Source organism: Myodes glareolus, chromosome 4 (genome assembly GCF_982192425.1).
Source record: "Myodes glareolus chromosome 4, mMyoGla1.1, whole genome shotgun sequence".
NCBI classification, from domain to species: domain Eukaryota; kingdom Metazoa; phylum Chordata; class Mammalia; order Rodentia; family Cricetidae; genus Myodes; species Myodes glareolus.
In genome coordinates this window covers 54,820,691-54,835,076 of record NC_142029.1, presented here as the reverse complement: position 1 = coordinate 54,835,076, position 14,386 = coordinate 54,820,691, and the positions used below count along the sequence as shown (strand labels likewise).

At 39.3% G+C, this 14,386-nt stretch overlaps 1 protein-coding gene across 18 annotated transcripts in view; it reads right to left on the bottom strand.

Annotated features, from left to right (window-relative positions):
• Tfdp2 (transcription factor Dp-2) overlaps nucleotides 1–14,386 on the bottom strand; it is a 136,019-nt gene that overhangs the window by 90,720 nt on the left and 30,913 nt on the right. For 15 of the 18 annotated variants that reach the window (XM_085689564.2, XM_085689559.2, XM_085689554.2 and 12 more), the window contains one exon: nucleotides 12,229–12,295. The exons of the other annotated variants lie outside the window; for them this stretch is intronic. In XM_085689564.2, coding sequence (XP_085545690.1) covers nucleotides 12,229–12,295 — 67 coding nt within the window. The remainder of the gene's footprint in view (nucleotides 1–12,228; nucleotides 12,296–14,386) is intronic. 18 annotated transcript variants of the gene reach the window in all.

Sequence of the window (14,386 nt, the reverse complement as noted above, 5' to 3'; positions counted from 1 at the left end):
TACATTCACTAAAACATAACAGCCATCTGGTGCAGGAGAATTATCTGTATTCTGTCAATCATATTTTAATAAAACGCTGATTGGCCAGGCAGGCAGTATAGGCGGAAAAGCCAGACAGGAAGTAGGGGTGGAGCAAAGAGACTGGGAGTATTCTGGAAGCAGAAGCTCTCTCTCAGCCACTCCTGCGCAGACCACCAAAGAGGCAACATGTAAGCTGTCACACTGAGAAAGGTACTGAGCCCATGTGGCTAACATAGATAAGGATAATGGGGTAACATAAGTTATAAGAGTTAACAAGAAGCCTGACCTAATGGGCCAATCAGTTTATAATCTTACGGAGTCCTGTGTGTGATTTTTCTTTGTTGCTTGCCGGCTGTTGGGGTACTGGGAGGGACAGAAACCCCAACAAGCAGCCCTCATACTACAGCCATCAAGCCTAGCCCAGTAAAAAAGGCCAAGCTCACCCTAACATGACCTTATCTTCCGAAGTCTGCCAAGAAACTTTAATAGAAACAGCAACCATATGCCATTTTCCTATTCCTCAAAGTAGTATAAAATAAAACAGAAACTTTAGTACTAAATATCTCAGGGCTTGGGTTGTCAAATAAATGGAAGAAAATATGGTGCTTGTAATGCCAGATTTTGGGAAGCAGAGGCAGGAGGATCAGGGATTCAAGGACAGTGTTGACTACTCAAAAAATTCAAGTACAGTCTAGGCTACAAGAGACTTTACTCATAAACCAACAAATAAACAACAACAACAAAAAAATGGGTATAAACCAGCAATCTGTGAACTGACCACGGAACTTTATGTAATCACCAAATGTGTTAAGACTCTGCACTCTGCTGAGCACAAAAAGTGCAAGCCTTTAATCCCAGCATGCTCCAGAGGCTGAGGCACCCCAAATTCTGTGAGTTTGAGGACAGCCTGATCTACATAATAAGTCTCAGGATAGCCAGAGCTATGTCTCATGAAAACAAACGACAAAATACTTTGAACACTGAAGCAATCTTTAACAATGACTTCCTACATAAACTTCCCAAATTCCTCTAATATTCATCTCATTCTCAACAAGTAGTCACATCTTTAACCAGAGAGAAATTCATTATTATGGTCCCTCTGAGAACTACAAAATAACACTTTAAGTAGCCTTTAGTGGTTCTGCCACTAAACATCTATAAAGGATTAAAAACAACAGTAATAAAAGATTTCTAAAACAATGCCCCAAGTGCAGAGTTACACATTTCTTTTAGGAACTATTATGTTGAGATAGTCTCAGTGTGCAGCCCAGACTGATACTGAATTTATGGCAGTATCTTGCTTGCCTCAGCTTCCCAAGCGCTAGGATCATAGGCCAGAGCTACCACCCGGCTAAGTAAAATATCCTTTCACATAATCATTGCCAGCCTAGCCAAAACAACGAGCTTCAGATTCAATAAGTGATATATTTTCAAAACCTAGGGAAAAGAGCAAGTGAGAAAGATATCCAACACTAAATTCTGGCTTCCACATGTACACACACACACATCACCCACACAAGCTTGTACACACACACACACACACACACACAAACACAAACAAAAACAAACAAACAAACAAAAACTTGCTTGATAATGGGGCAACTGTGGAAAAAAAAACTATGACTAATATCCTATCTAAATAATAACCTTTCTCATAGACCTAACTAGTGAAATTAAGGGGAAAAAAATGGAAACGAAGAAGTTAAACTGTCTTTAATCACAGATAGCATTGCAATATAGGTTAAAAAAAATGCTAAAGAATCTACAGAAGAGCTGCTAGAACAAATAACTGCCACAAGGTGCCAGGCTGTAAGATAACTTTCCATGCTTTGAGTTATCTGAGGTCAAGAAGTCAACTGTGGCACAAAAGTATTCCAGAAGTAAGTAATCTGTCAAACTTTAAATACACCGAGACATTTGAGAAAATCTCATACTACCTTGTTCCATCTCAAAGACTGTGAATTCTCCCTGAGTGGATCTATGCTGTAAATGATAACCACTCATGGATATCATGATAAGTAGCATAGAAAGGATAGCACAGAATTAGCTTCAAACTTGACCTTGTTTTAGCTTTAAGCGTTCACCTCTTAAAACAAGAGTTCAGGCATGCTCATTAAGTACAGTAACATTTTGTTTCAAAAGTAAGTACTTAAGACACTCTCACTTCTTAAAAGTTACATAATTTGATAAAACCTGAGTATGTTATAGCAAATAAGTTTTTACAGCTCAATATTTACTAACTGTAGACACTTAATGAGACTCTGAAAGTAAAAATATGATAAGGACCCTGCCCTCAGAGAGCTCTCAGCATAGTAAAAGAGAATCATATTGAGAATGTCACGTGACAAGACAATAACAAAGTGTGCACAATGTCCAAAGGTAGCCTATGCACTGAAACAAGGAGAGACTGAGATATCCCTGGTCAGCTAGATTTTAAAAGTAAACAGAAGTTTGACAGTCAAAAGTATCTACAGGAAAATAACATAATTTTCTTCAATGTTCCTACATTGAGAAAGACTTTTGAAATACTTATCTGCTAAGAGAATGATGAATGCAATGATGAATAAAAGTCTATCTTCAACAGGCGGTGGTAGCGCACACCTTTAATCCCAGCACTCGGGAGGCAGAGGCAAGTAGATGGATCTCTGTGAGTTTGAGGCTAGCCTGGTTACAAGAGCTAGTTCCAGGACAGGCTCCAAAGCTACAGAGAAACCCTGTCTTGAAAAACCAAAAAAAAAAAAAAAAGGTTGGGATGGAGAGATGGCTCAGAAGTTAAGAGCACTGCTTGCTCTTCCAAAGGTCCTGAGTTCAATTATCAGCAACCACATGGTGGCTCACAATCAGCTGTAATGAGACCTGGTTTCCTCTTCTGGCCCACAAGCAGGCAAATCACAGTATAGTTAATAAATAAATAAATCTTAAAAATGTTTTAAAGGTAATTGATGTATATTAATATCCCTACATATTGACATAGCCTTTCTTAAAAACCAGAGCAACACTGGGGCTCAGTGGTTAAGAGCATTGACTGCTTTTTCAGATGACCCAGGTTCAATTTCCAGTGTCCATATGGCAGCTCACAATCATCTGTAACCCCAATTCCAGGGGTTTTGACACCCTCTTCTGGCCTCCAACGCAACAGGTATATAAGTGCTACACAGTCATAATTCACACATGGATTCATACATCTAAAATTTTAAATAATAAATAATAATGCTATAGCAATGGGGAAAAGGAAATTCTCTGTTGGCGAACCGGATCCTGTCTGTCTTTCCATTGTTAATGCAGACATCTTATCAAAACCTCAAAAAAAAAAAAAAAAAGGTCTCTATCTTCTTGGAACTTGCAATCAAGAGGTGAATACCACCAATTCAATTAAAATACAGCCTGGTATAGTGGAGGGGACTTGGGGCAGAGACAGGAGGGTATGGGATAAAAAGTCAGCCTGAGCTACATAGCAAGATCTCATCTCAAAATATGGCTCACACTTACTCATCCCCTACACACATACATAGACTCACACAGATGTGCATGTGCATTAAGACAGGGAGAAGTGTGTAGTATTAGAAGCAATCTTAGGGTTTTTGTGGTAATATTTTGTTTATGATCTAACAAATAAAGCCTGCCTGAAGATCAGAGTGTGGAGCTAGCCACTAGTTAGCCATAGAGGCCAGGCAGTGGTGGCGTACACCTTTAATCCCAGCACTCAGGAGGATCTGTGAGTTTAATGTCACCCTAGGCTACACAAGACTGATTCAGTCTAAAAGAGAAATAGAGCCAGGCAATGGTGCCTCACACCTTTAATCCCAGTACTTGAGAGTTACATGTCTTTAATCCCAGCACTAAGGAGATGGAGACAGGAGTGATATGACTGGGCATAGCAAGGAATATAAGGTGGGAGGAGACAGGAGCTTAAGGCTCCTGTCTAAGAACACGTAGGGAAATGATCTGCCCTTTGGTATGAGGATTCAGCAGAGGTAAGGACTAGAGACTGGGTATTCTGCTTCTATGGTCTTTCAGTATTAACCCCTGTATCTGACTCTTTAAGTTTTTATTATTAAGACCAAGCTTTATTTATTAAAATACAAATGAAATACCACTAGAAGCATCCATCTCTGCCTCCTGACTATGGATGCCATGTAACCAGATGCTTCAAGCTCTTGGTACCATGACTTCCCCTCCATGATGGCCTATACCCTCAAACTGGGAATTAATATAACCTTTTCTTCATTATGTTGATTTTACTAGAGTATCTTATCACAGCAACAGGGGTAGCAACTAATACAAACATGCATGCACACGACACAGAAGTGAATGGCATCAATAAGGCATAGCATTCAAAGAGAAGAGACTATGAAGGCTAGATGAACAGAATAAAAATAGAGAACAAAAAAGTAGTTCAGTGTGGCAGAATAGATGTGTCTAAATAAGACCAGAGAAGTAAACTGGAACTATATCACAAAGAATATAAATTTTTTACCTTGTTTCTTGAGACAGGGTCTCACTATGTAGCTCTGGATGGCCTGGAACTCACTGTGTAGACCAGGCTAGCCTTGATTCACAAAGTCCTCCTGCCTATGCCTCCCAAGTGCTGGGATTAAGGTGTGCGCGACCATGGTGAGCTACAAAGAGTCTTTTAAACTAGAGTTTGAACTTTACCTTGAGGGAAATAAGAAACCATTAAATTTATATAAAATATAGAATGACTTACTTAGAACGATCTGGAGGAAAAAATAAACAATTATAATACCCAAATGAAATAGAGCAAAATAAAACTAGAGGCAAGAGGGGGATGGCTAGAGAGACAGCTCAAAGGTTTTGTTGCTTTTGAGCATTTGTTGCTTTTGCAGAACACGCAAATGAAGTTTCCAGCACTCGATGCCCTCTCTGGCCTCTGCTGGCACCAGGTACACATATGGAGTACAAAATACATGCAGGCAAACACGCATACATATTTTTAAAAATATCTTGAAAAAGGCAGGGACAAGGAAGCAACTAGCTAATAAAGTGTGGAACCTCAACAAACAAAGACACAAAGAACAGTCATGATTCATAAAGACTCCACTCCATTAGCAACAAGCTAGCTTACTTAGGACCAAGATCTTGGTTTCTATTAACATTCTACCATTAGAGGAGAAGAAATCAGACCTGAAAATGTTTCATCTGAGGACTGAACAAAGAATATACAAGGCAAGTATCTTACGGTTATCAAACAGTAAGGAAGTAGCCACGGTTGCACAGGCCTTTAATTCCAGCACTTGGGAGGCAGAGGAAGGATAATCTCTGTGAGGTCAGCCTGGTCTACATAGTGAGTTTCAACACAGCCAGGACTACATAGAGAGACCCTATCACAAAACAAACAAACAAACAAAAAAGTAAGGAAGTGTTCAAAACAACAAACAAAGCACAATTATTAGGATGTCAAAGCAACCGAGTGTAACAGTTCCCCAACAGTCAAATCTGGAATACAGCAAAATAAAAGGAGTATGAGATTATAATCTCAATACTAACCAAAAAGTATAACTATCCATGAGTTCATACTAATGTAAATAAGTGACTGAGTCAATAAGAGACATGGTGCTGAAGGGTTTTAGTTTATAGAGACTTAACTAATTGTAGACACTCTCCTCTCATTCAAGGATGTAAAGTTTAACTCTCTAATCCTCAACTGTGGGCTCCATATGACTTATTGCCAAGGACTATAGCACAGAAGAGGAGAGGCAGCAAAAAGTTTATCTTTACAACAGATAAACCTGATGAGCAGTATTTGAACCAAATGATCAAAGTTCACACTCTGAGAAGTCACAGTGACAGCATGTACTTTGACACGCTATAATTGATGCTTGATCTCCCTGGTCTTTTCTTCTTTTAAGCACTAATTCTATGAGGAAAGCATTAGAAAAATCCTAACTGAGGGCTATTCTACAAAGTATCTGACCAAGTAGCTCCAAATTTAAAACTGTCACAGTCAAAAGGAGACTAAGACTGTACAACCATGAAATGATGATACAGATGCTCTTAGAACAGAAACATGACATTAAAACTAAGGAAATCTTAAGCATAGACTTTAGTTACTAACAATGTATAACTATATGGCCATATTAATGTGACCTATTATAGGGAGGCTGAGTGAAAGGCATATGGGAACTCTGTATAACATCTGTGCTGGATACTCTTATATCAACTTGACACAAGCTACAACGTTATCTGACAGAAGAGAACCTCAGTTATGAAAATACCTCCATAAGATAGGGTGTAGGCAAGCCTCTATGGTATTTTCTTAATTAGTCATTAAAGGGGCATGGCCCAACCCATTGTGGGTGATGCTATTGATTGGGCTGGTTGGTCCTAGATTCCATAACAAAATAGGTTGAGCAGGGTGGTGATGATGCTTACCTTTCTTTAAACCCAGCACTCAGGAGCAGAGGCAGGCAGATCTATGAGTTTAATGCCAGCCTGGTCTACAGATCAAGTTCTAAGACAGGCTCCAAAGCAACACAGAGAAATCTGAGAAAGAAAGAAAGAAAGAAAGAAAGAAAGAAAGAAAGAAAGAAAGAAAGAAAGAAAGAGAGAGAGAGAGAGAGAGGGAGGGAGGGAGGGAGGGAGGGAGGGAGGGAGGGAGGGAGGGAGGGAGGGAGGGAGGGAGGGAGGGAGGGAGGGGAGGGGAGGGGAGGGGAGGGGAGGGGAGGGGAGGACAGGAGAGGAGAGGAGAGGAGAGGAGAGGAGAGGAGAGGAGAGGAGAGGAGAGGAGAGGAGAGGAAAGGAAAGGAAAGGAAAGGAAAGGAAAGGAAAGGAAAGGAAAGGAAAGGAAAGGAAAGGAAAGGAAAGGAAAAAAAGAAAAAAAAAAGGTGGGGGGAGCCAGCAAGCAGGTTGAGCAAGCCAGGAAGGAGCACTCCTCCATGGCCTCTGCATCAGCTCCTGTCTCCAGGTTCCTGCCCTGTCTGAGTTCCTGTACTGACTTCCTTCAGTAATAAACAGTGATCTGAAAATGTAAGCCAAGTAAAACACCTCACTGAGCTGCTTTAGTCATGGTGTTTCACCACAGCAATAGTAACCCTAACTAATACTTATTTTGTTTTTATTTTTTTAATCTTTAAAATATTTTATAAGTATTTATGTTCTGCCTGCATGCGCACGGCGTCTGGTGTCCATAAGTCACAAGAAGGCATTGAATCCTTAGGAACTGGAGTTATGGATGGTTGTGAGCTGCCATGTGGTGCTGGAAACTGAACCTGAATACTATGCAAGAATAGCAAGTGTTCTTAACCACTGAGCCAACTTAATGACCCCTATACTATTTTTAAATAAATTGGGGGGGGGGGGAACACGTGCATGCCACAGCGAGTGTGAAAGGATAATTCTGTGCAGTAATATCTCTCCTTCCACCTTCACATGGGTTCCGGGAACTGAACTCGGGTCCTCAAGCTTGCACAGCAAACTCCTGAGCCATCCTGCCATCCCTCACACAATCTTGGTAATCGCCTGAAAACCTAAAACTGCTCTAAAATTAAGAGTTTATTTTAAAGCCAGGCAGTGACAGCACATGTCTTAAATTCCAACACTCAGGAGACAGGTGTATCTCTGTGTTCAAAGCCAGCCTGGTCTACAGAATGAGCTCCAGGACAGCCAGAGCTGCACAGAGAAACCCTGTTTTGAAAAACCAAAACTACGGTGTAGGGAGATGACTTAGCTATTAAGAGCACTGGTTGTTCTTACAGGTCCTTAATTCAATTCCCACGTACCACAGGGTGGCTCACAACCATCTGTAATGAGATCTGGTACCCTCTTCTGGCCTGTAGGCATACATTGTAGGAGAACACGGTATACATAATATTTTTTAAAAATGAAAAAAAAAGGTTATTTTAAAAAAGAAAACTGCTACCTAAGCTCCCCCCTTTTTTTTTTTACTTTTTTCTGATGTGGAATTCCCCTCTATATGCTGTGAATATGTTTTATTACCATTGGTTAATAAAGAAGCTGCTTCAGCCTATGGCAGGGCAGAATATAGCAAGGTGGGAAATCCAAGCAGAGATAAAGGAGAAAGAAGGTGGAGTCGGCCTGGTCAACAGAATGAGTTCCAGGACAGTCAGAGTTATTACTCAGAGAAATCCTGTTTCCCCATCGTCCCCCATTTCTCCACAACACAAAAACAAAAAATAAAAAGATAAAATTCCTATACATAAAAGTAAAGCAACTATCTTTCCAAATCTTTCGGTAGTATTTTTTTTTTTCTTTTTTGGTTTTTTGAGAGCTCTGTAGCTTTGGAGACTGTCCAGGAACTAGCTCTTGAAAACCAGGCTGGCCTCGAACTCACAGAGTTTCACATGCCTTTGCCTTCCCAGTGTTGGGATTAAAGGCATGAGCCACCAATGCCCAGCCATGCAGTCATTTTTATATGGTTATCGTACTAAATTTGTTCCTAATATTTTCAAGTATAAGAAACATAGTGTGACAACTGGGAAATTGCAGAATAACATGGTAAGTCAATATTTACTGATGAGGAAAATTTGGTTATTCTAGACAGAGGAACAGAACCGTGTGTGTGTGTGTGTGTGTGTGTGTGTGTGTGTGTGTGAGAGAGAGAGAGAGAGAGAGAGAGAGAGAGAGAGAGAGAGAGAGAGAGAATGTGGTATGTGTCTGGTGCACATGTTTATACACCCACACAAGATTTATTAAGTCAGCTTTAAAATAAATCCCACCTCAAAGCTGAGAAATCTGTAGGTACTCAGTCTTTGAGTATAGATGGGACAAAGTTCTTGTGCTCACAGATAAGCACTAATAAGTCATGTGTTTCCAGGTATGAAATAGGTAAGAAACCAACTGAATTCTTGTTTGATCTTTATAAGCAGAAAACTTCTCAAACAAATGGAAAAGAGGCTACTTTGGATCATGGCAAAAGGGAAACTTGATCTGTGAACTAACTTCCAGACTTGAGCCAGCTTGTAGACGCAGAATCCCTTGAATGAAAAGAGACAGTGTCGTTTGAGGAAAGATCTTGATAAAATACTTAAGAGTCACACTGGGCAGTACTGGTGGACGTCTTTAATCCCAGCACTCGGGAGGCTGAGGGAGAGACAGATCTAAGTGAGTTTTAAGGCCAGCCTGTCTACAGAGTAAGTTTCAGGACAGCCAGGACCGGTACACAGAGAAACCTTAAAAGTTTTACTGTTAGCCTTTCTTCAGTCCTTCTGCTCTGTTCAAGGATCAACTGTACCACTGGGTAAAAAGAAGCAATTGGACTTTCAGATACTGGTTCTGAATTGATGCTGATTCTCCCAAGAAACAAACAAAAAATCCAAAATAATCACTAAAAAAATGGAATTAAGATTTGAGTTGTTGGTAGCTAGTAAAATGGCTAAACAAGTAAAAGTGCTTGTCTTCAAGTCTGACCTGGGGTTAATGAGATCATGGAACTACAACCACCATTTTACTAAGCCAGCATAATTCCCAACTATATTCTACTTATCCTTATCCCCACAGATGAGAGTAGCTCTCAGCTCTCATCAAAGAAGCTTTCCTTTGTAACATTGACCATTAAGTAAAACTGTGACTGGTCAAAGTGCAGAAAACAACTGATCGTGGGGTGTCTTTTATGACTTATCCTGTCTAAGAGACAAGCCCCGCCCACTCCCCCCTTTAGCCTCAAGCCTGCACTGCTTTCTCTCTCTCTCTCTCTCTCTCTCTCTCTCTCTCTCTCTCTCTCTCTCTCCCTCCCTCCCTCCCTCCCTCCCTCCCTCCCTCCCTCTGTCTCTCTTCTAAAGAGGTGGCTGCTGCAGCCTCTATTCCACTCCCCCATCCACCCTTCCCAACACCCCTCCCCTCCCACAACCCAGTGAATAAACTATACCCAAACACTCTCTTTGCATGGCGTGCCTATCCGTCTCTCACCCGGTGCAGCTCCTCTTGGAACTGGCTGCCTCAACCCACTGAGGTCTCTCACCTGCCTGAGACCCACAGAGAACTCAGGTGGTGGGACTGGCGGACCAGCTACCCCTCATGGCCCACTGCCGCCCCTTGGGGAACTGTGCTGTTTTATCTAAATCATTATGGTGTCGAGTATCAATGGATAGATAATTCAACATAACAGCACTCAAGGCTCAAAACATCACAGAAGAGGGAAGAGGAACATCATAAGAATTAGGGAAGTCTGCTCCAAGAGTGTGTCTCATAGAAATAACATGGAAGTTACACTAGTGATACCTCAACAATATAGTTGCCTAAACAAGAACACACACAGCATGGCGGCACAGGCCTTTAATCCAAGCACTCAGGAGGTAGAGACAAGCAGATCTCCATGAGTTCAAGGCTAGCCAGATCTACAGAGAGTTTCGGGACAGCCAGGGCTGTTACACAGAAAAACTCTCTCAAAAACCAAATAATAGTAATTATAATAATTTTTTTTTCTAAACCTGACCTTATTGTCTCTTCAATAAGTCTGTCTCCCACTTTCCCAGTTGTTTTCTATGCAGTTAGGCAAGCTATAAAGACTTTGCTCTGTAATTAAACTGTATTAGGATTCCCATACATCCAAGGCAAACCTTTACACCCAGTGTTCTTACCCTTCATATGCTCGTTTCAACATCCTCACTTAAACCCTCCTTCTCGCTGTCCATCACTCCATCATCCCCACCCCACTATTATCGTTCTCCACTTCATCCAGGCTGTAATTCCTGGGTCTTCCCTGACCTGCGTATTTTATGTTACTAAAGAAGAGAATCGCAAGCACATGTTCAAAGTTTTAAGTTTACTAATTTCCTTCTGCCCTATGGCTTGGGTGGCTACAGCTCTTTGGTATAACGCCTATGACCTTTAACAATCCTTTTTTAGCCCTAGTGCATTCAATAAATGTTACATTACCATTTCTATGTATGACAGCATGGGGGGGGGGTGAAAAACACCAAGATAAAGTATTTCTCAAATACTTTTATAGCACATAAACTCAAGAGTAATTCCTATAGACTATTAATATTATTTAAGATAGGTATTTTTATACCAAGTACAGACTTCAGTAATCTCCATGACACATCTCATACAGTAGACAAAAATCTTTTAAGAAAGTTGGTTTTTCTTAAAACTGTAATACAATGGCAAATATTTTGTTCCTACCCTGTACAATGGAAAATGTCAAGTATTTACAAGCAGGAAAAAAAAAAAGATATCCCACATCACTCAGCTTAAATACTCAATCATCTTACAAAGAATATTGCTTTTTCTGTAATGTCCATATATTCTACCCTCCTAACAGTAGATTATTGTGAATCTAGCTGCAAACATCCATAAATATTTCATGTATGCCTACATGCTAAAAGATACCACAGAGAGATGCGTATAAAGATATTGTCAGTTGTCAAGGAAGTTCTTATGTTGGTGAATCAGATTTCTGATATTAAGTATGCCATAGTAAGTCATGGATTAGTCAGAGAAATTTGTCTATTAGAAAACACATTTATTACATTTTTCTCTACTGCACTTTCTTACGAGTTAAACAACTCGAAAGTAAAAAATTGGGAGACAGTTTTTAATTTTTAAATGTTTTATTAGCATGTATTAATTATACATAACATTTTATTGTGACCATTTGTACATATATACAATATATTCCAATCACATTTGTCTCCCTGTTACCTTCATCTGTCTCACTTCTATCTCCATTAATCCCCTTCCCTTCCCAACTAGCTCTCTTTGGGCAGCTTACCAGTAGTTACACCACGGAAGAAAGTATCTTTCCTTCCTCTATCAGTCAATAACCACATATAATCAGAAGAGACCCATTAAATTCCTTAGTTCCCACCTTGTTTTGTTTTGTTTTGTTATTGAGACAAAAACTCAATATAAAGCCTGGAACTCAATATAAAGCCCACACTAGTCTCAAACTCAGTAATTATCCTGGATCAGGCCCCTAAGCATTAGAACTATAGCCATGTACAGAAAAAAACACAGAAAAAAAATAGATTTTAACAGTGTCAATTGGAATAAGATCATTGGTAAAGGGGTTTTGAAAGTTCTAAAGAAAGAGATAGGGAAACATTGTACACAAAGACCTTCCACCTCCTAGAGACAACTGACATTATTCATATGACTCATTTGGTATGTGATGACACACCTAACACTATGTAACTATTGTATACAAAGAATTCTTATAATTTTATATTTTCTAGAAGAACTGCAACAAAATTGAATCCAGAATTTTTTTTATTCAACAATCCTTACCTTTTGTTGGACTGGAATTCTGATCTATAAAGTCCCTCAGTTCTGCATTTGTAGATGTCAAACAAACCTGGATTAAAAAAAAAATACTAGGATCTGAAGTATTATGGCATTACTTAAAAACTATTTTTATATTTTTAGCCAGAGGTAGTATCAAGTATTATATAAAGTATTATGAAATAAATCAATTATATCATCCATAGGAATATATTACTAAAAAGAAAATCTTACTATATTGATTTAAATGGGAAAACTAAGAATTTTAGATTAAAAGTTAATGGAATGTCACTTATGAAAATCCACAGATTTTCTAAATATTTTGAAGGCAAGTAATATGGCAGCTGTCAACAGATAAATCACAATTCCATCCTGAGAGCTGGAGGCTTGGCTGAGCAGCAGAACACTTGCCTTGCATGTACAATGCCCTGGTTTGATCTCTAGCATTATAAAAATAAGAGTAATTATATCCTCATTGCTGCCCTTAATTTTTAATGTTCTTAATCACTTCTACAATGTTTTTAAGAACTACTACAGAAGTACAATGAATGTCCCAAGTACAATGACAGCAGCATCAAGCCCATTTATCTGGGTCCACATTGGCTCATAAAGGCCACTGTTAATGTGCTCTGGTCAAGCCATTCAAATTACACATTTGCAAATTAGAATGTGCTGCCAGGACTTATCAGTTCTGGTTGTTATGCAGACCTAAGGAGCTGAGTAATGCAAAGTATGCAGCACAGTACATGGCTCACACTCTTCAGTCCAAGTCAACACTCTTTACTAGTTAGTGCTGTGTATCAGCAAACAATCTGTCTTCAGATAGTTTATTTCACTTAATGTAATAGCCACAAGGCTATCTGGTATCAGAGATGAAAATGTAGTATCATAAGAAATATTTGGTTTTTGCTGTGGATATAAGGCTTCACAGACCCCAGGCTGGCCTCAGACTGTACAGCTGAGGATTAATCTTCTGATCCTCCTGAAATTACAGGAAAGCTTGACCACACCCAATTTTCATCAAAACTCTAAAAATCTGTTTCAGAGCCTAAGGGAATCTCCATTTTGAAAACTTGGGATAGGGACCATCAAGATGGCTCAGTCCATAAGTGCTTGCTGAGTAAGCCTGAAGATTTGAGTTCAAACTCAAACTCACATAAGAATAAAGGGAGAATCACTTCCAAAGTTGTCCTCTAACCTCCACAAGACACAATAGCCCATAGCCCCCCCCCACTACTCCCACTGCATCATATACGCACATATGATATTTTTTAAGATTTAAAAAAAAAAACTTTAGCTCAATCTCTAAATTCAAAGCTAGCCTGGTCTACAGAGCATGTTCCAGTACATTTAAGGCTACATAAAGAAACCCTGTCTTGAAGAAAACAAAACAAACAAAACCCCAACAACTTAGCTCAAAGCATATTATAGTAAATAGACCTATTATTACTGTATTTATATTTTATACATTAACGTGTTATAATCTTATAACATTACAAACTGGTAATATTCTGCAAACTTTCTGTCTCTTTAAGAGACAAGCCACGCCCATTCCCTCCTCCATCTACTGGAGGCAGCTTCTGCCTCTCTCTCCACTTCCTCCCCCACTTCTGTCTCTCTCTTCTCTCTTCTCTCTCTCTCTCTCGCTCTCTCTCTCGCTCTCTCTAGTTTGATAACTCAAACCCTCTTTTCAAAGATACCTTTGAAACAGTTTTATTGGACTGGAATGCATTATATGGCCTCAAATTATTGGTCCTTATCTTGATGTTTTGATACATGTTTAAATTATTAAATGATCACTACAATCAAGCTAAATAGGAAATCCTTACTTTTATGGTAGGTTGTATGTATGCATGAGTATGTGTACTGAGTCGATTTAATTTAATATTGATCTATGCTGGTATAGTTCAGCAGGCTTTGCCTTGCATGCACAAGTCTCTGGGTTCAATTCTCAGTACTGACTCTACCTCTCCCAAAAAACTATCCTCATAACAAATTACAAGTATACAAAATGACACTAAAATGAGCATCACCATTCCATGAGCAAATCAGCTCTTCAGTAACTTAAAAGAATTTAAAGAACACGAGATTTTGAAACTTTTTACACTTGACTTTAAAAAATATATTATTTTATGTATATGGGTAGTTTGTCTACACATGTGTA